This window comes from Mesoplodon densirostris, chromosome 19, assembly GCF_025265405.1.
Source record: "Mesoplodon densirostris isolate mMesDen1 chromosome 19, mMesDen1 primary haplotype, whole genome shotgun sequence".
NCBI lineage: Eukaryota > Metazoa > Chordata > Mammalia > Artiodactyla > Ziphiidae > Mesoplodon > Mesoplodon densirostris.
Genome location: NC_082679.1, coordinates 53,410,966 through 53,437,650, shown reverse-complemented (window position 1 = coordinate 53,437,650; position 26,685 = coordinate 53,410,966). Strand labels below are relative to the sequence as shown.

At 42.9% G+C, this 26,685-nt stretch overlaps 1 protein-coding gene across 4 annotated transcripts in view; it reads left to right on the top strand.

Annotated features, from left to right (window-relative positions):
• The window catches only part of WDR59 (WD repeat domain 59), a 107,935-nt gene extending 84,132 nt beyond the window's left edge, over nt 1-23,803 (top strand). For 2 of the 4 annotated variants that reach the window (XM_060084563.1, XM_060084562.1), the window contains exon 26: nt 2,942-3,687. In XM_060084563.1, coding sequence (XP_059940546.1) covers nt 2,942-3,177 — 236 coding nt within the window. In that variant the 3' untranslated portion in view covers nt 3,178-3,687. Of the gene's footprint in view, nt 1-2,613; nt 3,688-23,757 lie in introns of those variants that run through there. The other 2 variants (XM_060084564.1, XM_060084565.1) reach the window with 2 other exon arrangements.
• Nucleotides 23,804-26,685: the final 2,882 nt, after the last annotated feature.

The following is a 26,685-nucleotide window of genomic DNA, read 5'->3' as shown; positions in this document are numbered from 1 at the left end:
TGTTCATAGAAGCACTATTCACAATAGCCAAGACATGGAAGCAACTTAAATGTCCACTGACAGATGAATGGATAAAGAAAATGTGATACGTATATATAATGGAATATTATTCAGCCATAAAATAACAAAATAATGCTATTTGCAGCATCATGGATGAACCTAGAGATTATCATACTAAGTGAAGTAAGCCAGAAAGAGAAATATTATATGATATCACTCATATGTGGAATCTAATTTTTTTAAATGATACAAACAAACTTATTTACAAAACAGAAACAGACTTACAGATACTGAAAACAAACTTATGGTTACCAAAGGGGAAACGTGACGGGGGAAGGATAAATCAGGAACTTGGGATTAACATACACACATTACTATATATGATAGATAACCAACAAGGACCTACTGTATAGCATAGGGAACTCTACTCAATATTCTGTGATAACCTATATGAGAAAAGAATCTGAAAATGAATGAATATATATATATATATGTATAACTGAATCACTTTGCTGTACACTTGAAACTAACACAACATTGTAAATCAACTATACTCCAATAAAATTTCTTTTAAAAAGTTATGCTTAGAGAAAGAAGACAGCTTTTTTTCTGAGGGGGGTGTGGGGGGGGCTGCATTGGGTCTTCCTTGCTGTGTGTGGGCTTTCTCTAGTCGCAGTGAGCGGGGGCTACTCTTCATTGCGGTGTGTGGGCTTCTCACTGTGGTGGCTTCTCGTTGCAGGGCACAGGCTCTAGGTGCACAGGCTTCAGTAATTGCAGCACGTGGGCTCAGTAGTTGCAGCATGCGGGCTTTAGTAGTCGTGGTGCACGGGCTTAGTTGCTCCACGGCATGTGGGATCTTCCCAGACCAGGGCTCGAATCCGTGACCTCTGCATTGGCAGGTGGAGTCTTAACCACTGTGCCACCAGGGAAGTCCCAAGACGTAGCTATTTTTAACCCAAATTTTCAAACCAGTTTATCTCAGGATTTACCTTAACTAGGAACTGTCATAAAATTTTTTCCTTAGTTACCATGTATTTAGAGTGTCTATTTGTCTGTTTTTTTTTTTTTTTTTTTTTGGCGGTACGTGGGCCTCTCACTGTTGTGGCCTCTCCCGTTGCGGAGCACAGGCTCCGGACGCACAGGCTCAGCAGCCATGGCTCACAGGCCCAGCCGCTCCGCGGCATGTGGGATCTTCCCGGACCGGGGCACGAACCCATGTCCCCTGCATCGGCAGGCGGACTCTCAACCACTGCGCCACCAGGGAAGCCCTATTTTTCTGTTTTTATGATTACCTATTGTGGTAAAGCAGAGGGGCTGGCTTTGACAGAGGAAAGAACCCAAGACCCTTCCTCTACAGTAGGAGGTGAAAGAAGAGGGAGATGTGACGAGTTGGGGGTGTTGAGATGAAGTGGCCCCCATTGGAAGGCTTCTGTTTTCTTAGGGAAGGGAGGGAAGAGGCCATCGGGTGAGAGAGAGAGAGAGGCATGCGGGAGGGGTTTAAGAACATGGCAGAGGTGTGAGGTGGGCACCTGGGAGTCGGGGAGGAAGAGCCTGACCACTGCACACAAGCCAGGAGTCTACCTGGAGGTGCGGTCAGTGAGACGAGCATCCTGACGGTGCGCCTTCCCATGGGAATGCTCCCGGGCCGATGCAGAGGAGGCCAGGAATGGGGCTCATCCAGGTGAAGGTTTTGCCAGGTGGTACCGTGAGGGAGAGAAGGGCCAAGGAGTTCAGGATATTTGCCAAAAAGTGACTATGAAGTGGAACCGTGTAATTCAGGCTGGTCAGAGGGGAAACTACAGCCAGAGAGGGGCTGATCGCATGGAAGTGCAAGTGGACTTTGGATAGAATGAAAGCCGGTGGTGGATTAGAGGTGAGAGGACGGTGACCTGGGAGGCCAGGTGTGCAGAGGGTTAGTGGCGTGGATTTTGAAGATGCCAAGGGTTGGGGTGAAGGGAAGATTGAGAACCAAGAGCAGAAGTCTTCAGGGCATTGGGGGGGGGTGTCCAGAATGTCGGTAGATGACAGTAGAGGGAAAGGGGAAAGGCTGGTGAAGCCAGGGGGCAGCCGCCTCAAGAGGAGAGTACGGACTGGAGGCAGCCATGCGCCACCCTCCCCTCCCACCCCTCCATCCTTAGGATGTAAGACAGAGCCGGCCTTCCCTTCGGAGGAGGCCGAGACACAGCGGGGTTTGGTTAGGGCCAGGTGGTGAGGGGACCGTTCCCAAAAGAGCCTGTAGAGCACGTGGGACGGTCTGCACTCGATGCAGCGCAGTGGAAGGCGGTCTGGGAGGAGGAACGATCTCCAGGTAGCAGGGCGGGGGTGAGCAAGGGAGCTGGGCGGTTAACATGGGCCGCCTGGCCCCAGGGCTGTGGCTGAAGCGGACAGGGACTTTGGGGCAGGCGGGGACCAGCGGAGCAGGGCGGTCCTAACTGCTCTCCCCCGCGCTGGGGCAGCCCTGTGGTGGCCTGACTCCGTCCATCTTAGGCTGCTGGGTCATTGGCAGGCAGGTAGGGAAGAGATTGTAAGACCAAGCAGCTCTTGCCTGAGCGTCGACTGATCCTTCAGTGCTTTCAGACACATGTTTGTTAACTGCCTTCTCTGCGTCTGTAGCTGTTGGGGTGGAAGAGGAATGAGATGGAGCCTCGACCGCTGCAGACACTGGGGTTTCCACCCAGGGCCTCGGGGAGCCAGGCGCCTGCTGCACCCTCTGCCCGCACCCTTCCACTGTGGTGACGACAGCAGCTCCTCTTTAAAAGACTTAGTGAGGTTGTAGAAGAAGGGGTTCCACCATTAAAAAAAAGAAAATTGAACAGCAGGGGCTAATAGGATCCCACAGAATCCCCCAAATGAGTACCTCGTTCTTCCTCACAATGCCTGGCTCCCCTTGCAGAGCTGACCTCACCATGTCTCTCTTTCGGCCATCTCCACCCTTCTCCAGAGTTCGGCGTGTACTGCAGCCGCTGCCGGAGCGAGGTCAGGGGCACGCAGTGCGCCATCTGCAAAGGCTTCACGTTCCAGTGCGCCATCTGCCACGTGGCCGTGCGAGGGTCGTCCAACTTCTGCCTGACCTGCGGGCATGGGGGACACACCAGCCACATGATGGAGTGGTTTCGGACCCAGGAGGTGTGTCCCACTGGGTGTGGGTGCCACTGCCTGCTTGAAAGCACTTTCTGAACTGACAGCCTGTGGGAGTTGTGGGAAATCCCAGAGAACCCGTCAATGCCGGTTGACAAGCTCTCTGCCGGGAGACAGGCTCCAGAACCCAGCCCTAACTAGACAGGGATGTGTTCTCCTCAAAGACTGACACGGTGCCAGCTGTTCATGAGCCTTTGCTTCTCTTTTGTTGGCTGTTGGTGGCATGGATGTCGGTGGAGGAGGACGCAGGCAAGTGGAAGTTTTCTTGGAGAAAAGCACCTGCCTCCAGAGCCGTGTTTACCTTTAAGACGACAGCATCCTTTCTGATGCCCTCAGAGAGATCAAGGTTGGTTGCAAAGGACAGTCTCCTGAGCCAAAGGACAGTGGACAAATGGGCCTGTGACATAAGTTTATGCATTTATGAACTGATGGACAGTGGCCTTTTAAAATATACTTAAATTATAAATACGTAATGTTCTTAAGGACCCTTAAGATGTATTTTTTTGTTATTTCTCTTCCAGCTATTCTCCCTTGGCTAATAAAATTCTAGTAATCGTTTGAAAAACAAAGAGATGAAGTTGAACGATATTTTAGTGAATCTTTTTTTATTCTACTTCTAATTGAAATTAACTCTTTGGGATAGGACCAAAGTCAGTGCTCATATTTTCAAAGGAAATGCTGATTTGCTTTTGTCATCCAACAGGAGAAAATAGAATTTGACATTTAAGGTTCTTCCCAACCCCAAGAGTTTTTTTTTAAATCATTTCTTTTAACAAAGGAAAATGAAATTACCTGGCAGCATTGCTGAGAGAGTCTCCCGTTGCCACTGTGTAGGTTGGCTGGGTTCCCGTAAATGCCTTCACTCTTTCCTTGGGCTCCTTCATAGGCTTTGACCCATGTTTATCTGCACCCACCAATTCTCCAGAATGATTCTCAATGCTTGCCATTTTGTATGTGCCAGGAAAGAGACATCTTCTTTTCAATGTTGCTACTGAAATTTGTATTTATTTATTTATTTCTAATTTTTTTTTTGTCTGCATCGGGTCTTAGTTGTGGCACGAAGGGATCTTTTGTTGCAGCGTGGGCTTCTCTCTAGTTGTGGCATGCGGGCTTTCTGTCTCTAGTTGTGGCATGCAGGCTCCAGAGCTTGTGGGCTCTGTAGTTGTGGCATGTGGGCTCTCTAGTTGAGGCGCACGGCCTCAGTAGTTGTGGTGCGCAGACCTAGTTGCCCCACAGCATGTGGGATCTCAGCTCCCTGACCAGGGATTGAACCCACGTCCCCTGCATCAGAAGGCAGATTCTTTACCATTGGGCCACCAGGGAAGTCCCTATATTTATTTATTAGAATTTTACAATTCCAAATTGATCAGCTTAAGAAATATAACTCCATGTCTCAAAATGTGAAAGTGTTGTACATCACTGTGGGTTTTTTGTTTGTTTGTCTTGTTTTGTTCTTGAATTTTCATTCATTTATTTATTTTTTGGCTGCATTGGGTCTTTGTTGCTGTGCAAGGGCTTTCTCTAGTTGTGGCAAGTGAAGGCTACTCTTCGTTGTGGTGTGCGGGCCCTAGATGTGCGGGCTTCAGTAGTTGTGGCATGTGGGCTCAGTAGTTGTGGTTCACGGGCTCTAGAGCACAGGCTCAGTAGTTGTGGTGCACGGGATTAATTGCTCTGCAGCATGTGGGATCTTCCCGGACCAGGGCTTGAACCTGTGTCCCCTGCATTGGCAGGCGGATTCTTAACTGCTGCGCCACTGGAGAAGTCTGCATTGCTGTGTTTTAAACTACAAGTCAGGACCCATTAATAGACTGTGAAATCAATGTAGTGGATAAAAACCAGAATCTTAAAAAATGAAACAGAGTAGAAGAGACGTATCAGAACTTACCAGACATAGGGTAAACATTGTTTTCTGTAACTTGTTTATCAGTGTATATGCACACACCTGCACATGTGTATAACAGATCACGGTGTAAATTCCTTCCATCCTGAGGGTTGTGGTCAAAACGTTTTCAAAGCGCTATTTTGGATGATGCTTATATGAACATCATCCCTGTGTTACTGGGCACAAAACACCGTGACATAAGAAAGGCCTGGATCCTGTGCAGTGAGAGCAGAGGTTTAACCTTGAGCTATGATCCGAGGTAAGATGCCAGCGTCTTTGCAGAGTGGGCTGAATAACTAGGTGTCGTAGGTACATGGGAGGTGGATAAAGGAGGCGGCCAAAGAAATCGGAATTTGTTCACTCTTGTTCACTTGTTTATATCGACTGCTGTAATGGCACCACGGGATAAGTCGACAAGTTTTTACAGTAAGTCCCCTATGTACGAACAAGTTCCATTCCGAGAGCACGTTCGTAAGTCCAATTTGTAAGTCCGACAAAGTTAGCCTAGGTACCCAACTAACACAATTGGCTATATAGTACCATACTGTAATAGGTTTATAATACTTTTCACACAAATAATACATAACAAGCACAAAAAATAAAGACAACATTTTTAATCTTACAGTACAGTGCCTTGAAAAGTACAGTAGTACAGCACAACAGCTGGCATACAGGGGCTGGCATCGAGGGAACAGGCAAGAAGAGTTACTGACTGGAGGAGGGAGAGGAGGTGGGACATGGTAGAGCTGAAGGATCGCCAGCAACAGGAGACGGAGGGCAGGCTGCAGTTTCACTCACGCCTGATGTTGATGGCAAAGGTTCTGGTTCCTTGCTGGACTGAATTCTATCTACCCTCTTGAAAAAACGGGTCGTAGCTCTTTTTTCTCGTCATAGATGACACGGTAGCACTGGATTGCATTCTGAAGGGCTGCTGCAGCCTTCGTGTACCGTTCTCTGTTCGGGTCCTGTGCCTCAAAAACTAACAGTGCCGCCTCCTCAAATAGAGAAAATCCCCTTGCCATTTCCTCCACTGTGAATCTCTTCGGTTCTTCAGTTACTTCTTCCTCTTGTCTCTCTCCGTCCTTTCTCTGGGCCTCCAATTCCATCAGGTCTCCGTTAGTAAGCTCCTCGTGTTACCCAGCAACAGTACTGTACAATAAAGTACACAAAAGCACAATCACTGGTAGAGGATGCACGTACATGACAAGTGTACGCCAGACACGTGAACTAACTTACTTGATGGGACAGGCACGTTCTCATCTTTGAAGATTTGCAACTTGAAGGTTTGTATGTAGGGGACTTACTGTACTCAGGATCTGACATGTTCCTCAATGAAGTCACACCATTTGCAGAGAACAAACTTTTCCTGTTCCCCCAGTGCTTGAGCTCATGTCAAAATCTAGTTTCTCGCTCCGATTTTAGTCCTTTGACTCTGTTCCCTTATGGCAGTTATCATTATTTTCCAGTAAGACTTGTGATTGAAAAGCAGTCAAAACTTTCAGGAATAGATAACAGATGTGAACTCGGCCATCACTTTGAAAATATACAACTAATCCTGGGAGACTGGTTATTACCTCCCGAACCAAGTAGCAGAAATCCTCAGCTTTACCACCAAGGGGGATGCCTGTTAGTGTTTGGGAAGTTCTGTATGGAAAGGCCCATGGATAAATTTGTTTAGTTTGGACTAACAGAAAAAAAGGTAAGAAAAACACAGACAGGAGTATCCGGCTTTTCCTTCTATCATAAAAATATTCCTCTTACAGTAACATAACTCTCATAACAGTCTCTTAGTACTATCTTTATTTGGCTACGTTCAGCCAAGATACAGTATAAAGGATGCGAAGCGATTAGATAGAAATGATGTCCCTTTTCTCATTGAGCTCAGCTTTGCTGTCACGGCTCTGGATTGCCACGGAGGAAAGCAGTCTCTCACTCTCTGTGCTTTCAGAAGATTGAAAGTATCGCCTCCATAACCTGGCCCTCCCTGCTAGATGCCTCTGTGTCCAAACTGGGAGAAACTCTGGTTTAAAGGCCTGGGGCCAGGCCAGACATTACTGTCTTCTGCCACTATCTTGATTTAGAGAGAATCGTTGATGAAGAACACCTCCAAAACCGTCTCTGTGTTTTTTCTTCTTTTTCTAATGGAGATCAGAAATGGAAGAAAGGGAGAAAAGATCAACACTGGTATCCAAAATAGGTGGATTTTCTTTCCTGTCAAGAAAATGTCCCACTTTTCCCAGCAAAACTTACTGGCTTTAAGAGCCTTGGGCCAACCTGTTCCTTTTTCTTTTTTCTTTTTTTTTTCTGTGGTATGCGGGCTTCTCACTGTTGTGGCCTCTCCCGTTGCGGAGCACAGGCTCCGGACGCACAGGCTCAGCGGCCATGGCTCACGGGCCCAGTCGCTCCGCGGCATGTGGGATCCTCCCGGACCGGGGCACGAACCTGTGTCCCCTGCATCAGCAGGCGGACTCTCAACCACTGCGCCACCAGGGAAGCCCCCAACCTGTTTCTTAATCAAACTTTTGTCCTTCCGTAAACATTTTGGACACAGACGCAACAGAGGTAAAATAGTTGTGCAGTACAAATAGAAGATATACTCTTTCTTGTTTTACCCACAAAAAGCTTTGATAGAGTTGGAAATCCTGAAATAGAAATGGTCGAAGGAATTCCAGGTGAAATTTTTTCAGAGCACAGAGCTTCCTGACTTTCTACCTTTTGAAACCTGAGAAACTGTTAACACTAGGTGGCAGCAGAGATCTAGACTTGGTGAATCTGATCGATTCCTAAGACTGAAATGAGGTTGCCGATAAAGATTAAACCAGACTAGTCTATACCTGGTTCTCCAGTTGTGAAAGGAAAGATCTGCTCAATTCATCTAGATTCATCGATCCGGTGATTGAACAGATATATGCCATCGGAAAAGGAAAGCTAGTTGAAGTCCTGCCCATCACCACCTCTAGTATGAAAATTTCTCACACATCATGGCGTTGCCTCTACCTACCTCATTATGTCCTTTCATTCAAAGGTCAACTTTGGGTTGGCAAACATTTAATACGTCTCAATACATTAATACTTAAATAACGAATTTTTTTTTTAAGGACAAATTCTACTTTTCCACCCATCCACTTAGCAAGTATCCGTTCGGTTTCAGGCACTGTGCTACCTTTTGTAGAAACGTGCTTGTTCATTAGACATGATTCCTCTGTTTCATGATCTTGCATTTTAGTGTGCACTATGCTTATAACAAAGGTCTTCTGGGTTAGAAATTTGGAGTGGTGGGAATAGGGGCTGTGAATCTCAAGACCTGTGTTCCCACCCCAGCGTTGCTGTGTGACTGTAGTGCAGGCACAGAGCTTCTGTAAATCTCTAATTACTCACCTATTAGGAAAAGGGGCAGAACTATTTCAGGTGTTGCAAATTCCAAAGCTTATGGGGATCAGGCACGTACCAGAAATACAGGAAGCAAGTGGATGTTATGATTTGTTTTATAAAGACACTTTAAGTGGAATTCTTTAGAAAGACATTTTGCATATGAAGCACATTGGACAGTTTTCTCTTACAGAAAGAATTTGTCTTCCATTTTTTTTTCTTGAAACCCTCCGCCTTCTAGATCTTCCATTTGTCTTCCCATGTTGGTAGAGTCACAGTGTAAAGCGTTTTAGTTCAGCCACAGCCGACTCTACCACAGCTGGGAATAATCAGTGAAAGAGAAGTAGCTCACAGAATCTAGGAGGGCTGGAAATCAGGCTTGGGGGTCATGCAGCCAAGGGGAGTGTTAAAATACGGGATGCCCCGGTCAATTTGAATTTCACTTGGAACATACAAGTTGTTCATCTGAGGTTCAAATTAAGTGTAGATCTTGTATTTTTTGTTGTTGTTTGGCTGCGTTGGGTCTTCGTTGCTGCGCGCGGGCTTTCTCTAGTTGCGACCAGCGGGGCTACTCTTTTGTGGCACATGGGCTTCGTTGCTCCATGACATGTGGGATCTTCCCAGACCAGGGCTTGAACCCGTGTCCCCTGCATTGGCAGGTGGATTTTTAACCACTGAGCCACCAGGGAAGTCCCAGATCTTGTATTTTTATTTGTTAAGTCTGGCGATCCTCACCAAGGGTCGTGCTTAAATTATACCCTGAGATGGTTCCAGCTGCTGGCTCCAGCAGGGCCCCCACTGTGGGCATGGGATGCCACCCCTCCAGGTCTCTGCCAGCTCTGACTCTGGGGTCTCACCCTGAATCTGTTCCTCATGGCTCCTTCTTTGTATCACCTGTCCAAAATGAGGTCTTGAAGTCCAATAGCCAATACACCAAAGGAAAGATGCCGCATCTCACGGGTAATCTGGGAAATGCAAGTTAAGACAACAGATAGCATTGGTGAGGCAGTATGCACAGTGGTAAGAGCCTGGACTCTGTGGCCAGAATGTGCGGATTGCATCTCAGCTTGCCTGTATCCTTGGCACTGTGCCTCAGCTTCCTCTTCTGTAAAGTATGAGTAACAGTACTTACCCCAGTGGGGTCATTTTGAACAATATATGTCTGAATTTCCAAGATTGCTTCAAAGTTCAGGATGCTCTGGCATAGAGTTCTTTCTGCTCCCTTGGCCGGGTCTCCTAGAGAATGAGGGGTCTCCTAACTGCCTGATAATCAGCCTCGCCACCACAATTTACTTTGGAAACCCTCAGGACTCAACTCGTCATGTCCTGTAACCTTGCTTATGTCAACAGAGAAAGTTAATAAATGTATGTCCCTCGGCCAGATGATCAAGGTCAACAGTGACAGTGATTAGCCATGTTGACAGTGTGATACGATAATGTGACGAATAGGGCATTTTACCTCTATGGTCATCCTCTCCCAAATCCATAAGCCCAGTCTAATCATGAGAAAAACATCAGACAAATCCCAACTGAGGGACATTCTACAAAATACCTGGCCAGGACTCCTCAAAACTGTCAAGGTCATCAAACAAGGAAACTGAAAAACTGTCACAGCCCAGAGGAGCCAAAGGAGACGTGACAACTAAATGTAACGTGGCATTCTGGATGGGACCCTGGAACAGAAAAAGGACATTAGGGAAAAACTAAGGAGATCTGAGTAAAGGATGAACTTTAGTTCATAATAACGTACCAGTCAATATTGGTTTATTCATTGTGACAAATGTACCATATTAATGTACAGAGTTAATAAATAGGGAAACTGGGTGTGGGGTGTCTGGGAACTGTCTGTAGTATCTTTGCAATTTTTCTGTAAGTCTAAATCTCTTCTAAAATAAAAAGGTTGTTTAAATGAGTTTCAGTGAGGAATTTTAAATTTCTCTTAGTGACAGTAATAACTTTCTTCCAAAGCTATTCAGAAGAGGTAAGGCAAAGTTTGAAGATGTACTGTACTCCCTTTCCTATTAGCCTATTTTTAGGACTGCCTGTTTCACATGCACATACAATATTCACTGTCATCATTATCATGATTTCAAATGACATGTGCTGATATTTCTAAATAACTGAATCAAAATTGTAATCATTCCTTATGTCATCTTGTTAGTTCCCTCAATTCTTAGCTTGACATTTTAAGATCAAAGAGTAATCAGAAGGGAATTCCCTGGCTGTCCAGTGGTTAGGACTCTGTGCTTTCACTGCTGAGGGCATGAGTTCAGTCCCTGGTTGGGGAACTAAGGTCCTGCAAGCCATGTGGTGTGGCCAAAAAATAAAAAATAGACAAATTTTGAAAAAAAGAGTAATCAGAAAGTGACTCCCAAGCACTGCTCAGTTTATAATTAATCTTTCCAATTTAGGCTGCAAAGCTGATTAATCACTCTTAGACATAAGGATAAACTTTTGAAATATCAACCATCCCTGTTACTACCTTGATTTATTTAATTGAGTCACCATGTTCAGAAATGGCAGTAACCTTGCACTCATAGTGGACTGGCACACACACAAAAACACACACAGGAAATGTCATTTTTCCACCCATCAGACTGGCGAAGATAAAAAAGTTGAAGAAGCACAAATGTTGGCTAGTGTGTGGGGAAGTATGCAGCATTATATACTGCAGGTGAGAGTGGTAATTGGTACAGCCTTCTTAGAAAACAGTTTGTCAATAGCTCTCAAACTGTTCACTCTCCAACCCTTAGACTCAATTTCCTTTTTAGGAATTTATTCCACAGAGGCACGAAATGCACGAAAACGCTTGTATGAGCATGTTTATTTTCACATTGTTTATTATAGTGGAAAAAAATGGGACAACCTAAATGCTCATCAATCGGGGACTGATTAAATAAATTGTGATGTGTTCATACAATGGAATATTATGCCACCACTGGAGAAACATGGATGCAGGGTGTTTGTGCTGCTATATATATTGTTAAGTGAAAGAACGTACTGACAAACTGTATCGAGTACGGTCCTGTTTCTGTTTTTTTAAGTGATATATACATATACATTTATAAAGGCATAGAAAATTTCTCAAAGGATACACTATTAAAAGGAATGTTCTCTGGAGAATAGGCCTGGAGGGGTTTGGGATGGAAAATAATTTTACTTTTTATTTTTAATTTTTTGCACTATTTGTTTTTTTAATATGTTACTTTGACTTTTTAATGTAACAAAAAACAAGTAAATACTGTAAGGTTTCCTTGTCAAAAACAAACGAGCAACTTTTTTAAATATAAAAAGAAGGTTTTATTGGCAGCTCAGTGCTTGACTGAGAAGAATTTTGTGTATTCGAGACAGCTGGAAGCAAACCACTCCAGTTCCTCAGTTTTGTTTTAAACAGGACAGCTGTATCTGGGGCAAAATGTTTACATGGGTCAGAAAGGCACACACCCAAAGAATAGGTGCTTATATTGTGAGACTTATGTTGAGCAGATTTATTACTAGGTAAATTTTATGGGTGTGTTTCACATTTCAGATGTGATACCAGTTTGGTCTGAGGTATTGGCCTGAAGTAATTAACTTGAAGGTTAATATTGATAGCTTAGTTAATAGGTAATGACAACTAAAATCAGATTTTAAAAGTCCTTCCCTAAAGAGTTTTGGCATGATGTATATTACAATCCTTGGAATGATTATGCTGCCCAAGAAAACTTGACTCTTCTTCCAAAATAGTCTCAAAAGACAATTATAAAGAGTAAAAGGAAAGAGGGATTCTATCTCAAGCAGGCTAGCTGAAGTCTGTTCCAAGAAATTTGAATTCAGAAAGTTTGGAGTGGGGCTTCCCTGGTGGCGCAGTGGTCAAGAATCTGCCTGCCAACGCAGGGAACATGGCTTTGATCCCTGGTCCGAGAATGCTCCACATGCCGCGGAGCAACTAAGCCCGTGGGCCACAACTATTGAGCCGGCGAGGCACAACGACCGAAGCCCATGCTCCTAGAGCCTGTGCTCCACAACAAGAGAAGCCACCGCAATGAGAAGCCCGCGCACCTAAACAAAGAGTAGCCCCTGCTCGCCACAGCTAGAGAAAGCCCGCGTGCAGCAACAAAGATCCAACACAGCCCAAAAATAAATAAATAAATAAATAAAATAATTTTTTTAATTAAAAAAAAAGTTTGGAGCAAGGTGGAGCCAATAATGGTAATATATTAAGTGAAAAAGACATGATAAAGAACTTATATTTATGTTAGTATTCTAATTGTGTAAAACCAAAAAATGCACGTGTGCACATTTAAAATCGTGGAATAATAATCCCATTTCCAACTCCAGTCCTTCTGCCTCTGGGCTTCCCGGTGTAGTGAGGACTTGAGCGCCCCCAGCTGTGGGGAAAGTGCTTGGCAGCAAACTCGGAGCACCCTGCGGGTGGCCCTGGAGGCTCCCTGGGCCCCGTGAGAGGAAGGAGGTCTACACTGGCCTCATAGAGAGGACCTGAGTCCCTGGGGCCCCTGGAAGCCAAGGAGTTGAACAGGTAAGCTGAGTGGGGGCAGTTACCTGAAAAAATGAGATTAGCGGTGGTTACAACGGGAAATAGAGTTTGGAAAGGCGACCACTAAATCTACTCACTGTGGGAATCAGTCATTAAGGAGGGTTGACCTATGAGTACGTATTTGTGGGCAGTATCCATTGTTTTTAAAGGTCTTTTTTCTAGTTTTATGGAGATACAATAGACATATAGCACTGTATATGTTTAAGGTATACAGCATAAGGATTTGACTTACATAAATCATGAAGTTATTATCACAGCAAGTTTAGTGAACATCCTTCATTTATATACAAAATCAAAGAATTGGAAAAAATATTTTTTCTTCTGATGAGAACTCTTAGGATTTACTCTCTTAACTTTCATATATAACATACAGCAGTGTAAATTATATTTATCATTGTATATTACATCCCTGGTACTTATTTATCTTATAACTGGTTTTATTTTATTTTATTTTTTAATAATATTTTTTAAACTATTTATTTATTTAGGCTGTGCCAGGTCTTAGTTGTAGCACATGGGATCTTTAGTTACGGCATGTGCACTTCTTAGTTGTGGCATGCACGTGGATCTGGTTCCCTGACCAGGGATCGACCCTGGGCCCCCTGCATTGGGAGCACGGAGTCTTACCCACTGGATCACCAGGGAAGTCCTTATAACTGGTTTTAAAGTTTTAAAGCAAACCTTTCTCAATACCATCCAGCTGAAGATCATCAGAATCACACTTCTGGGTGAACAAGGTGAGATTTTTTGCCTGTTGCAGAGAGGGAGACCACTCGCCCTGGACCCTGGGACATCTTGGTGAGAGGCTGCTCTAAGGACCTTCTTACAGGGTTTGCACTTGTGTTAGGTGATTTTGATGTGAGTTCATGGAAGTGGAGGTTTGCTCCGGGTTGGATGTTATGTTCCTGTCGGAAGCAAGGATAATTCTATGATTAGATACATTAATAAAACGTAATGAGAGAGAGGGGAGACCAGAGTGAGGCTACAGCTGTAGTTGGTAAAGAAGCAGCCATCACTCATATTGGCTGGGAGAGGGGGATGGCTGGTATTTTAGGGCTTGGATAGTGTTCAGCTTTTATTTGTGTTCAGCCACAATTCCCAGGTGGTCTGGTTCTCGTCTTGCTCCACATGGTCTCAGAGTGGCCCTGTCCAATGTTGATATGACACTGTCTGTTCACCAGGAGAACAGCAAGACCTCTCTCAGGGACTCAGACCAAACTTTGGCCGTAAGGAACAGCTTTCCTCTGGTGCACCCACAATTACAATAAATTTTGTCAGACCAATACCACTTTCAAAGTAACAAACCAAGTTTTATCTACTCAACCAAATCCTTAGCAACTTGGTAGCTTTTCTTATTCTCGAGTCATTTTTTTTTTTAACAAATGGTGTATAAAAGGGCCACAGGTCAAAGTGTTATCCGTCAGTATCTTAATGATCCATTAACCTTTAATCAAAGGTCTTTTATCAGTCAGATGACAGCAAGAAAAGAACTCAAACAAACAAAAACACACTATGAAGCTACGCATTTTCTATGGTACCTGTATATACCTATAAATGCATGGAGAACATTCTGGAAGAACACACGTTAAACCAATAGCTATGGTTACCTTGGAGCAGCAGGGAGACCAAGATTGGCAGTGATGATCAAAGGGAACCTAACGTTTTTTAAAAAGAGACTGTTATTTTAGTTTCAGGTTCACAGCAAAGTTGAGTGGGAAGTACAGAAAGTTCCCATCTACCCGCTTCCCCACACATACGTAGTCTCCTATGTTACCAACATCCCCCCCACACACAGAATGTTACATTTATTACAAATGATGAACCTACACTGACACATCATCACCCAAAGTCCGTGGCTTACCTTAGGGTTCACTCTTGGTGCTGTACATTCTGTGGGTTTGGACAAATGTGTAATAACTTGTATCTGTCATTATGGTATCATACATAAGTTATGGTGTCATAACTTAAATATTGTGGGAAATGGTTTGTAAATATTGCTAAGTTGGTCTTTTTTTTAATGGTCTTTAACCAGGTACGATTCTGCACCAGTAGTGCTCTTATTTTCAAGGTGTCTCACTAAGTTCTAATTTTATGTGGAGGCTTCTGACTTCAGTCGTATTTTCTAGCCATTGTGAAATGAAAGGATGTGGGACATACATTTTTCTGTTTCCATGATGCTTCTTCCACTTAGTTCCCCATCTTTTTTTTCCAGTTCATAATTTTTTTTGAATTTTATTTTATTTTTTTATATAGCAGGTTATTAGTTATCTATTTTATACGTATTAGTGTATATATGTCAATCCCAATCTCCCAGTTCATCCCACCACCCCCAACCCCATTTTTCCCCCTTGGTGTCCGTACGTTTGTTCTCTACATCTGTGTCTCTATTTCTGCCTTGCAAGCCAGTTCATCTGTACCATTTTTCTAGATTCCGCATACATGCGTTAATATACGTTATTTGTTTTTCTCTTTCTGACTTCCTTCACTCTGTATGACAGTCTCTAGGTCCATCCACATCTCTACAAATGACCCAGTTTCGTTCCTTTTTATATAGTTCCCCATCTTTAAACTGGTCCTTTCTGTGTACGTATCAGTTCCATTCCTGGGAGCCCCCAAGTGGGAAAAAATAGCATATTTATTTTCACTAAAACATAACTTAAATTTATCATTCCTTTCAATTATTATGAAGGCACGCAAATTTGTTTTGGGTCATAATTAATATTCTATTTAAGTTACATGTTTACCCCTCAGTTTTTCTTAAACACCTCCCTTTAAAAAAAGTTTTTAGGGACTTCCCTGATGGCACAGTGGTTGGGAGTCTGCCTGCCAATGCAGGGGACACGGGTTCAAGCCCTGGTCCAGGAAGATCCCACATGACGCAGAGCAACTAAGCCCGTGTGCCACCACTACTGAGCCTGCACTCCAGAGCCCACGAGCCACAACTGCTGAAGCCCGCGTGCCTGGAGCCTGTGCTCTGCAACAAAGAGAAGCCACCTCAATGAGAAGCCCTTGCACCGCAACTAGAGAAAGCCCATGCACAGCAATGAAGACACAATGCAACCAAAAATAAATAAATAAAATTTTTTAAAAAACTTTAAAAAATTTTCAAATATTTACAAAGGTAAAATAGTATAATGAACTCTCACGTATGTCTCGCCAGCTTTCACAATTGTCAATACCTGCCTATCCCATTTTTATCTCTATTCCTGACACCCTACCCCTCCCAACTTGCCATGTTTTGTAGCCAGTCCCAGACGTCATATCATTTCATCAATAACACTTCAATATGTATCTTTAAAAGATAAAAATTCTCTTGTGAAATCCAGCCATGCTACTTAAAACTTTTAACACTGATTCCTAAATATTCAGTTAGTTTTCATATTTCCTAAATTGTGTCACTAATGTTTATTCCAATCAGGATCCAAAGTCCACACTTTAAATTTATTGCCATGTCTATCAAGTCTCTTTTAATCCAAAGGATCTGTAGGTTTCCTCCCTTTTTCATCCTTGCAATTTTTCTGTCAAAGAATAAAGTGTTTTTTTCTTCCAGTTAGCAAATAAACTATTGTTTCTTTGCAAATTATTTGTAGAAGGACATGTCCTGGAGAGTTTTCTACATTCTAGATTTTGTTGATTGTATTCATTCTATTTCCTGTGAACTGGTAGTTAGATTTAGAGTAGGCTTTCCAGATAAAATACAGGACACCCAATTAAATTTGAATTTTGACTAAACAATGAATATTTTTTAGTGTAAGAGTGCTCAGTAGTGCAATATTTGGTCATCTTGTATTTTTTTTTTTTTTTTTTTTGTGGTACGCGGGCCTCTCACTGCTGTGGCCTCTCCCATTGTGGAGCACAGGCTCCGCACGCGCAGGCCCAGCTGCCATGGCTCAGGGGCCCAGCCACTCCGCGGCATGTGGGATCTTCCCGGACCGGGGCACGAACCCGTGTCCCCTGCATCAGCAGGCGGACTCTCAACCACTGCGCCACCAGGGAAGCCCAGTCATCTTGTATTTTTATTTGCTAAATTTGACAACCGTAATCTAGAGAGTTATCACAGTCAGGCTTGGGTTTGGGGCAAGAATACATTCAATTTAGTGTTGTGTACTTCTATCAGGAGACACATAAGGTCTGGTTGTTTCTCTTTTTGTGATGTGAAAAATAATGCAACGGTTCACATTTTGTCAGCTGGATGCATCCATTGTTAATACAACCTTTCAGCTTCTTACCTGATGTTTTTGGCAGGTGATGATCATTGCCCAGAATCATTGCTTTATTAGGGCTTGCAGAATAATGCTATTCCAGGTCTATGATTCCTTCTGCGTTCATTAGCTAGTATTCTCTATAAAGAACTTACTCTTCTGTACAGTTTAGGTATTGATAAGAAAGTTAAGCTCTTGCCTTAAGTCAGAATTTTGCAGGCACCTAAGAGAGAGCCTTACAAATCTAACTGAAATCTTGCTAAGGATTTAGATAACTCTTACAAATCCAGTAAATCAAAATATACATTCAGTAAGGTTACATTTTTAAAACATTTCTATATGTTAAAAATCAAAATATACATTTAGAAAACCGTAATTCTTCAGCATTGAAATGTTGACAGCACACTGAATTAGTTAAATCTTCCTAAGGATTACAATTAAAATTAGATGTTAAATTCTCTAGTATATCAGATTATCTGAAATGTTTCAAACCACTGAAAACTGAATAAAGCCTATAAAAAGAGGCACAACTATTATACAACTTTTCACACCTGGTTTTACACAGTATATATCAAAACTTTATTTCCTCACCATCTATGTGTTTATTATTTATGCCTTTTTAGGATTGCAAACTCATCCACTTAGGGGAGCTGAGTAAGCATCGCTAGCTTCCTACCACACCTGAGAGTGTTTCAAGGCAACACGCCAGAAAGAGCAGACAGAACGTGGGAACTTGGATCCACCAAACCCCGTATGGACAAGCCCAGGCCTTTCTGTGTCTGGCTCTCGAGTCCACATCTTTGAACTGGAGTTAATTATACATTTTTCAATCCAGAGCATCATACATTCTGGTTGTCTTTCAAACTTCATCCTTACCAATCTTTACTTTCTGATGTAGGTAGATGGAATTCAGCACCTCTTCTCGTCCTCCCAACATGAGTTGTAGCCAATCTTCCTGCTGCCTGTTAAGAGCTCACTGGATTCTGCACTCTCTCTGTTTTGCTTCTGTATCTACCCATCAGCCCCCATTGCACAGTTGTTTTTTGACAAATCAACCTTAGAACTCCAGATGAAATGTGGAACTGTCCCTGTCAAGTTTCTTATTCTTATTGATATTTTTCAGGTAAAGAAATAGCCACTGAGAAATTAAGCAGGTGTTTCCCATGACAAGTTTTCAGCTAAGAAGCCAGGACTATAATTCAGGACTACTTTCCCATCATTACTAGGTCAGAAGTAGGCACTATGTGACCTGGATGCTGTTGTTGGGTGTTCGTCTTAATTGTCTCAGGCAGATGTCCTATCTACCTCCCATCTGACCTTTTATTCTTCCATTTTTTCATATGTAAGGGTAAGAGATCAGTGAAAACAAATGAGCTCGTTTACAAAGATACCATGGTGCAACAAATTGATTGTGACATCTGCATATCTTGAACACAAAAATCTCTTTTTAGTCATTATTCACTCAGTTATATAAAATGCTGACATCCACTGACTTGTTGGAGTGGGCTTTGAAGCTTTCAGGTAAAGATATTGTTTAAACTGTATTATTCCTTTTACTTTTAAGCAACAAATTTCCAATCTAAAGATGGAGATTACCACTGTCTCTCAGCTCACCTAGCCCATTTCTGTTGTTGATTTGCCCTTGTTTTACAGAGTCACTTGCAGTTTCTATTGCATTTGAAATAATCTACTCTGGAAACTCCTAAGTGTAAAAAAAAAATTTTATGTACTTGCCTAAATTCTATATTAGCTTTAAAAATTTGATATACTTTTTAAAAAGCAGAATGGAAGATAGAATCTACATTATGACATTCTAGCTTGGGGCATTTATTATTTTCATAGGGGTGACTATAAAAAAGGGCTTTAAAAATTTTTAAATTTATTTATTTTTGGCTACGTTGGGTCTTCGTTGCTGCGCACGGGCTTTCTCTAGTTGCGGCAAGCAGGGGCTACTTTTCCTTGCGGTGTGTGGGCTTCTCATGCCGGTGGCTTCTCTTGTTGCAGAGCATGGGCTCTAGGCGAATGGGCTTCAGTAGTTGTGGCTCGCGGACTCTAGAGCGCAGGCTCAGTAGTTGTGGTGCATGGGCTTAGTTCCTCCACGGCATGTGGGATCTTCCCGGACCAGGGCTTGTACCCATGTCCCCTGCATTGGCAGGGGGATTCTTAACCACTGAGCCACCAAGGAAGTCCAGTGCTTTTGTTTATCTTGCCGATTGTAATAGCTTCCTTTTCCTCATGGACTCTGTTCTTTTTTTTAAGACTTTGTCATTAGGAGCATTGTGTGATGTTGAGAGTATAGTTGGAAATATCCCAAAGGATTAAAGCAGCCATGTCTTGGCTAGCTCATAGAGCAGAGAGGTCATAAACACCTGATGTCTCTTAGCCTTATCAAGTGATAGTTATGCATCTCAACCCTGGAGGGATTTTGAAAACTCTCAGAGGTTCCCATGGCTGGTTAGCTCTGGCTACTTGAATGCCAAGTTGGGCAAGAAGAGCAAACTAATAAAATCTAGACCAGAACTAAAATTCTGTTTTCTATTCATTTGTAAAAGCATTATTGTAGGCAGCTTACGGTATAAAATCTCACTGTGTTAGGCTGAATTATGGCCCCCTCCCCAAAGATATACACATCCTAATCCCAGGAACTTGTGAATTTGTTATCTTACATGATATCTTAGTCTGTTTGGGCCACTATAACAAAATTCCATAGACTTGAGTAGCCAATAAACAACAGACATTTATTTCTCACTGGCAGATTCAGTGTCTGGTGAGAACTCACTTCCCGATTTACAGGTAACAGTCTTCTTGCTGTGTCCTCACAGGGCGGAGGGATTAGGGAGCTCTCTGGAATCTCTTTTATAAGGGCACTAATCCCATTCATGAGGGCTCCACCTTTATCACCTAATCACCTCTCAAACTCCCATCTCCTAGTACCATCCCACTGGGGATTAGGTTTCAGCCTATGAATTTTGGGGGGACATGGACATTCAGTCTACAGTACATGGTAAAAGAGACTTTGCAGATGTTATTAAATCAAGGATCTTGGGCTTCCCTGGTGGCGCAGTGGCTGGGAGTCCGCCTGCCAATGCAGGGTACAGGGGTTCAATCCCTGGTCCGGGAAGATCCCACATGCCGTGGAGCAACTAAGCCTGTGTGCCACAACTACTGAGCCTGTGCACCTAGAACCCTTGCTTTGCGACAAGAGAAGCCACAGCAATGAGAAGCCTGCACACCACAACAAAGACCCAACGCAGCCATAAATAAATACATTTATAAAAAAAAAAAAAAAAAAAAATCAAGGATCTTGAGATAGAGAGATTATCCTGGATTAACCAGTTGGGCCCAATATAATCATTAGAGTCCTTAGGGAGGCAGGAGGGTCAGAACAGAGAAGAGACGTGAAGAGGGAATCAGGTGTTGAAGTGATGTGCTTTGCAGATGGAGGAAGGGGCCACAAGCCAAGAAACGTGGGTAGCATCTAGAAGATGGAGAAGGCAAGGAAACAAATTATCCCCTAGAGTCTGCAGAATAAATACGGCTCTTCCTAAACATTGATTTTTAGCCCCCAGGACCCATTCTTGGACTTCTGACCTCCAGAACTGTAAGATAATTAATTTGTATTACATTAAGGCAAATATATTTTTAAAAAAGTAAGTAAAATTACAAGCATTGTTGCCCAGAAAATACAGGGTGAGGTCACTGAAGCAGGGACAAGAGAGCAAAACAGCCCTGAACTCCACAGAAGGTAAATGACCTGTTTGACTGTAGCCTGACCAGCTCTTAGAAGGAGAAATTAATGACCAAGGACGTGTGAAACAAGGGAAAAGCTTTCAAAAGCTAGAACTGTAGCCAGGATCGCTGGTTGTGCAGATAAGCAGTTGGTATTGATACGGTGAAAGTGACTCTTGCCACCTTCAGAAAATGATGACAGTTATTCAAGGTTTACTTTCTTGGATAGAATAAGCCTTCATAATTCTTTCTCTAAGTCTTTATAACTCTTTTTAACTTTCCAGTACTTTTAAAGTCAGTACTTTACCTAAATGCAAGAAGGTTTAAATAAGTCTATTATGAGAAGCCATAAAATAAATGAAATGATAATCATTGAATGCAATTAAGGACAAATCCTGAACTATTACTTCTCCACATGGAAGCAAAACACTCCTGTAAGGAGTAATATGGGTCAATCCTGTTAGATTCTGCTAGTTCTAGCTAGAAATCCTTCCAAAAAGAATAAATTTTTTTTAAAAAGAGTATTTGCTCTGTAGGAAAATACTTTCTTCTTTTAAACTACACAGATTGTCAAGATCTCAGGAAACAAGGCAAGGTTGATCAATGTTTGGGTAGCTAATCAATATCCAGGTTCTAAGTGGGTACATTTATTGAGCGTTTATGGTTGATGATTAACAAGATTGTTAATATATTTTTTAATAAATAAATACATTTATCTACTTATTTATGGCTGTGTTGGGTCTTCATTGCTGCATGCAGGCTTTCTCTAGTTGTGGCAAGCGGGAGCTACTCTTCTTTGCAGTTAGCAAGCTTCTCATTGCGGTGGCTTCTCTTGTTGCAGAGCACAGGCTCTAGGTGTGCGGCCTTCAGTAGTTGTGGCTCAAGGGCTCTAGAGCGTAGGCTCAGTAGTTACGGCACACGGCTTAGCTGTTCCACGGCATGTGGAATCTTCCCGAACCAGAGCTTGAACTCATGTCCCCTGCATTGGCAGGCGGATTCTTAACCACTTCTCCACCAGGGAAGTCCTTTTAATATTATTAATAATGTAATTACTAACAATAGGTAATTAACAAGGTAATTATTAATATAATTAATAAGGTAAACATTTTTATTAGTAGGAAATTTATCCTTAACTATATGTCTCCTTTTCTCTGATTTATTCTAAGGGGTAAATATTTGGTTGCTTTATACTCACTGCATGACTTTACCACCAAATTTTGTAAGTGATGTTCAATCTTGTTTAATGGAAGTGTAAATATTAGTGATCTATTTTTCTTTTTTTTCAAATTCTAAAATTGAGATACAATTGACATATAACGTTATATTGGTTTTGGGTGTACAACATAATGATTTGATATATGTCTAAATTGTGAAATGATTGCTACAATAAGTTTAGTTAACATCCATCACCTCACATAGTTACAATTTTTTTTCTTGTGATGAGAACTTCTAGATCTACTCTCTTAGCAACTTTCAAATACACAATACAGTGTTGTTAACTATATTCACCATGCTATCCACTACATTCCCAGGACTTACTTATCTTGTAACTGGAAGTTTGTACCTTTTGACCATCTTCAAAAGGTAAAAACTTTTGGGAGTTTGTACTTCTTAACCACCTTCAAAAGGTTAAACTTTGGGGGTCATGGGCAAAATGGGCAGAGGTATCCAAATGTATTTTTCAAGAGTAACCTAACAAAGATGATGTATAGTCTTTCCATTTTCATTTTAATAGAATATGTAAGGTTATGTGTGGTGACCATAAGAATGAAACAATGGAACTGGGCCCTGGAGGGGGTTTTCTGAGCTCTTTTTAAAAAAATAATAAATTTATTTATTTATTTTTGGCTGCGTTGGGTCTTCGTTGCTGCGCACAGGCTTTCTCTAGTTGTGGCGAACGGGGGCTACTCTTCGTTGCGTTGCGCGGGCTCTTCATTAAAGTGGCTTCTCTTGTTGTGGAGCACAGGCTCTAGGCACGCCGGCTTTGGTAGTTGTGGCTTGCAGGTTCAGTAGTTGTGGCTCGCGGGCTCTAGAGCGCAGGCTCAGTAATTGTGGTACACGGGCTTAGTTGCTCCACGGCATGTGGGATCTTCCCCGACCAGGGCTTGAACCCCTGTTCCCTGCATTGTCAGGCAGATTCTTAACCACTGCGCCACCAGGGAAGCCCAAGACTGGGAGCTTCTTAAGGACAAAGTCAGTGCCTTACTTACTCAAGTGTGTAGTTGATTTTGGCGGCCACAGCTGTTCCTATTTTTGAGCTCTCCCCACCACCACCAGTGGCTTTGTAGATTTACCTCCCCTGTGAAAGCATCAAAGGACAAGAAGCACTCTTTCCCTGTTGCAGACCATTAGGGTATGGACACAGGATCTGGCTTGGCTGATCGCTTCTCCCACCTGGGACACAGAATCTTGAACTAGCGACACAAAGGATGTTACGGTTAGGCCTTGTTCACGGTGATGGTGGTAGCATCCCGACCAAATGGTTTCTGCTAAAAAATGGTGTCTGTCTTTCTGCTTGCTGACCCTCCACCGCTGCCTTATTTCCTGTCCACTTCCCAAACCCAGTTCTCCTCCCTCCCGTCTGTTTCTTCCGAATATTCTTTTTGTGTGTGTAGAGTTGGTTTCTGCTGCTTGCAACCAAGAATCATGACTAACACGGTCAGCTTTGTATAACCAAAGGATGAGATTAATGCTTTAGTAACTGTTGAGTGAATGAATGAAATCTCGTAAGCTGTCAACACGTCTTATAGAAGGGTGGAGTAAAAGGGGGAAGTAGGCTAAGAATGAGTATGTTGTAAGAATATAATATGAGTATGCTATACGAATATAAGTATGTTATAAGAAAGTGAGGTGGGGAGGAATAGTTTTCTGTTTAAATTCTTCTCCTTTTAACTTGCCAGATGTGCTTGCTGTAATGTGGAAGCTCTGACAAAGACAAGACATGGGACAACTGTCATTCTTGAAAATTAAATTTTTAGAAAATTAAAAAAAATTGTCATTCCAAAAATTTTTTAAGAAAATTAAAATTTTTTAATTTAAAAATTCTTTTAAAAATTCTTTAAAATACAGTTAGAAAAGAAAATCCCTCTGCTTAAATCTGAGGTGCAGGTCTTCAGCCTCCTCTGAAGCTTCCTATAAATTTCCACTGTGAGTCTTTTCAACAACTGCTTTTCAAACACAGTAACCCTGAGCTCCTCCAGGTTACTCAGCTCACATGGTGACATGCTTGCAGGAAATTGTCCTGTTCCTGTTTCCTGCAACTTTGATGGAGAGCAAGGATTAGTGTGGCTTCACCTTTCACAAGTCGCACCAAGACATTAGGAAAGGACTTGAAAGGATTTGGTTCAGGCAGTCATCAAGAAGTCCTTTATAAAATTAAGTCTCATTAATCAGCGCTATGATACTCCAGAAGGCATCCAAATAGACCTTGACTTCACAGGAAATGCAACTGAATAAATGAGCTGTGTAAGCTAGAATGCAGGAAAATTGTTGAAACTTTGTATAGAAAAATGTTCACCTCTGTAGCAGTACATCACAACGGTTACTGATCCATTACTCTTATGCATTTAGAGAAGTTGTTCTTTCTTTGAATAATTATCTGATGGCCTAAACCTAGCTGGACTTTCTTAGTTTGGTTTTACACACTGTTTACACTTGTGTCAGTCCAGGGTCCCCAAGAGACAGGGGGCACACTCAAGATTCTGCCTGCTATTCATTTTACCTATTAGAGAGCCAAAGGGAGAGACAGGGTCACCAAAATCCACAGTACTGCTGCCCTTTGAACAGACTCCAAACTCCCTGCCATGGCTTCCAGGGCTTTACGTGACCATTAGGATCTCACCCGCGTCTCCGATTTTATCTTTTCACACTACACAGCTCTCTTTCCCAAACTTCTGGTCTGCGAACTCTTCTTCAAACACACCTCTGTTACTGCCTTTGTTTGTGTTAAATCCCCGGCGGTCCAGTGGTTAAGACTATGCGCTTCCACTGCAGACAACCGAGGTTCCATCCCTGGTTGGGGAATTAAGATCTCGCATGCCTTGCAGCATGGACCAAAAAAAAAAAAAAAAAAAAACTCATTAAAGTTTTCTATAGTGATGGCATATTGTCTTGATAATATTTTGGGTATATTGGGTTAACTAAAATATATTATTGAAATTAATTTCACCTGGTTCTTCTTATCTTTTTGATGTGGCTACTAGGCAATTTCAATTTCCATTGGTGGCTTCCACATAATTTCCCGTGAAACACACTTTATTAGGTTTACACTTAACCAATTTATTGAATATCTACCCTGAACCGGGCCATGCAGAGAGGAATGTGTCAAGTACCACTGGAGTACACAGGGAGGAGAGCCGTGCCCACGGCATTAGAGAGGCCTTCAAGGAGGAGGTGGCATCTGCCCTGGTACTCACTCTTCAGAAATCAGCAAGACGTTCAAAGGTGTGGTCTCGCTGTGGGCTTTGCGCCCTTCGGCATTTTAAAAGCATGGAAGGCAGCACCATACACCTGTACCCTATGAAAACCTGACAGCCACACGAGTCCTGGCTTTCCAGCAAAGGGTCGAATCAAGGTAAGGGATATTCTGATATCTGAACCTTAATCTCAGTATCTGGCCTCATGTGCTTAGTATTTATATCATGAAGTGAGCAGTAGACAAACATTACTGAAAAGTTGTTTGCCTTTCAAGGACATCTAAGTAATGATTTCTAAAGTATAGTGCCAAGTAAAGCATACTGTTTTTTTCTGTTTGTTTACAAATTTACTACTGATTTAATATTCAGTTGGGTTTGGGAAGTCATCCTCAGCTGCTACTTTGATAATCTTTGAGTTCTAGGGGACTTTGAAATGACAATGCTAACCAGCCAATTTGCTCTTTGGATTAAGTGTAGCTTCAGCCTGATCCCAGGGGAGCTCTAGGACGTGACATGTATCACCGAGGTTGTCCTTCCACACGCAGCCAGAGGCAGAGATGAGTCATTGGCCCACAGGCTTCCCTCCCAGGATGGAGCAGGACCTTCCAGGCACCTCCAGACAAAGCCGTGGTGGCCAGCCAAGGACAGGAGGAGGGTGTAGGGGTGAGCAGTTAGCAGCCAGCGCCCTGGAGCTGGAGGACAGTTGCGCGCCCCAGTTAGGGCACCTGGACGGGACACCGGCGGTTCTGTCACAGCCACACTTGGGGAAAAACCATGGCGAGCCTCAGTGCTGCCTGTGGTGGCTCCTGCGGCTGCACAGGAATCAGGCTCGTCTTTGCAGCACCTGCTATTATTTGCCTGGCCGTTCCCGTTCTGGACTGTCATCATCTCTAAGATAGAGATGCCTCACCAGATGAAGGGGAAATTTCATCTTGCAGTTGCAAGACTACGCAGTCAAGACGAATGGCTCTCATCTGTGTGAGAATTTTTTTTAAAAGACAAAAGAAGGGGCTTCCCTGGTGGCACAGTGGTTGAGAGTCCACCTGCCGATGCAGGGGACGTGGGTTCCTGCCCCGGTCTGGGAAGATCCCACGTGCCGCGGAGCAGCTGGGCCCGTGAGCCATGGCCACTGAGCCTGCGCATCCGGAGCCTGTGCTCCGCAACGGGAGAGGCCACAACAGTGAGAGGCCCGCGTACCGCAAAAAAAGAAAGAAAGAAAGACAAAAGAAACCAGTGTTCACTAGCATAAGAAGCTGGCTAAAGTCACCAGGGTCAATGTTAGGACCTCCAGTAGATTCAGGGCTTCAGACTCAAAAACCAGTGCTTCACCACTGGTAACCACAGATATGATCTATTATCTATTTTCTGTGATGTTTGTTTTGTTTTAGATTCCACATAGAAGTGAGATCATCA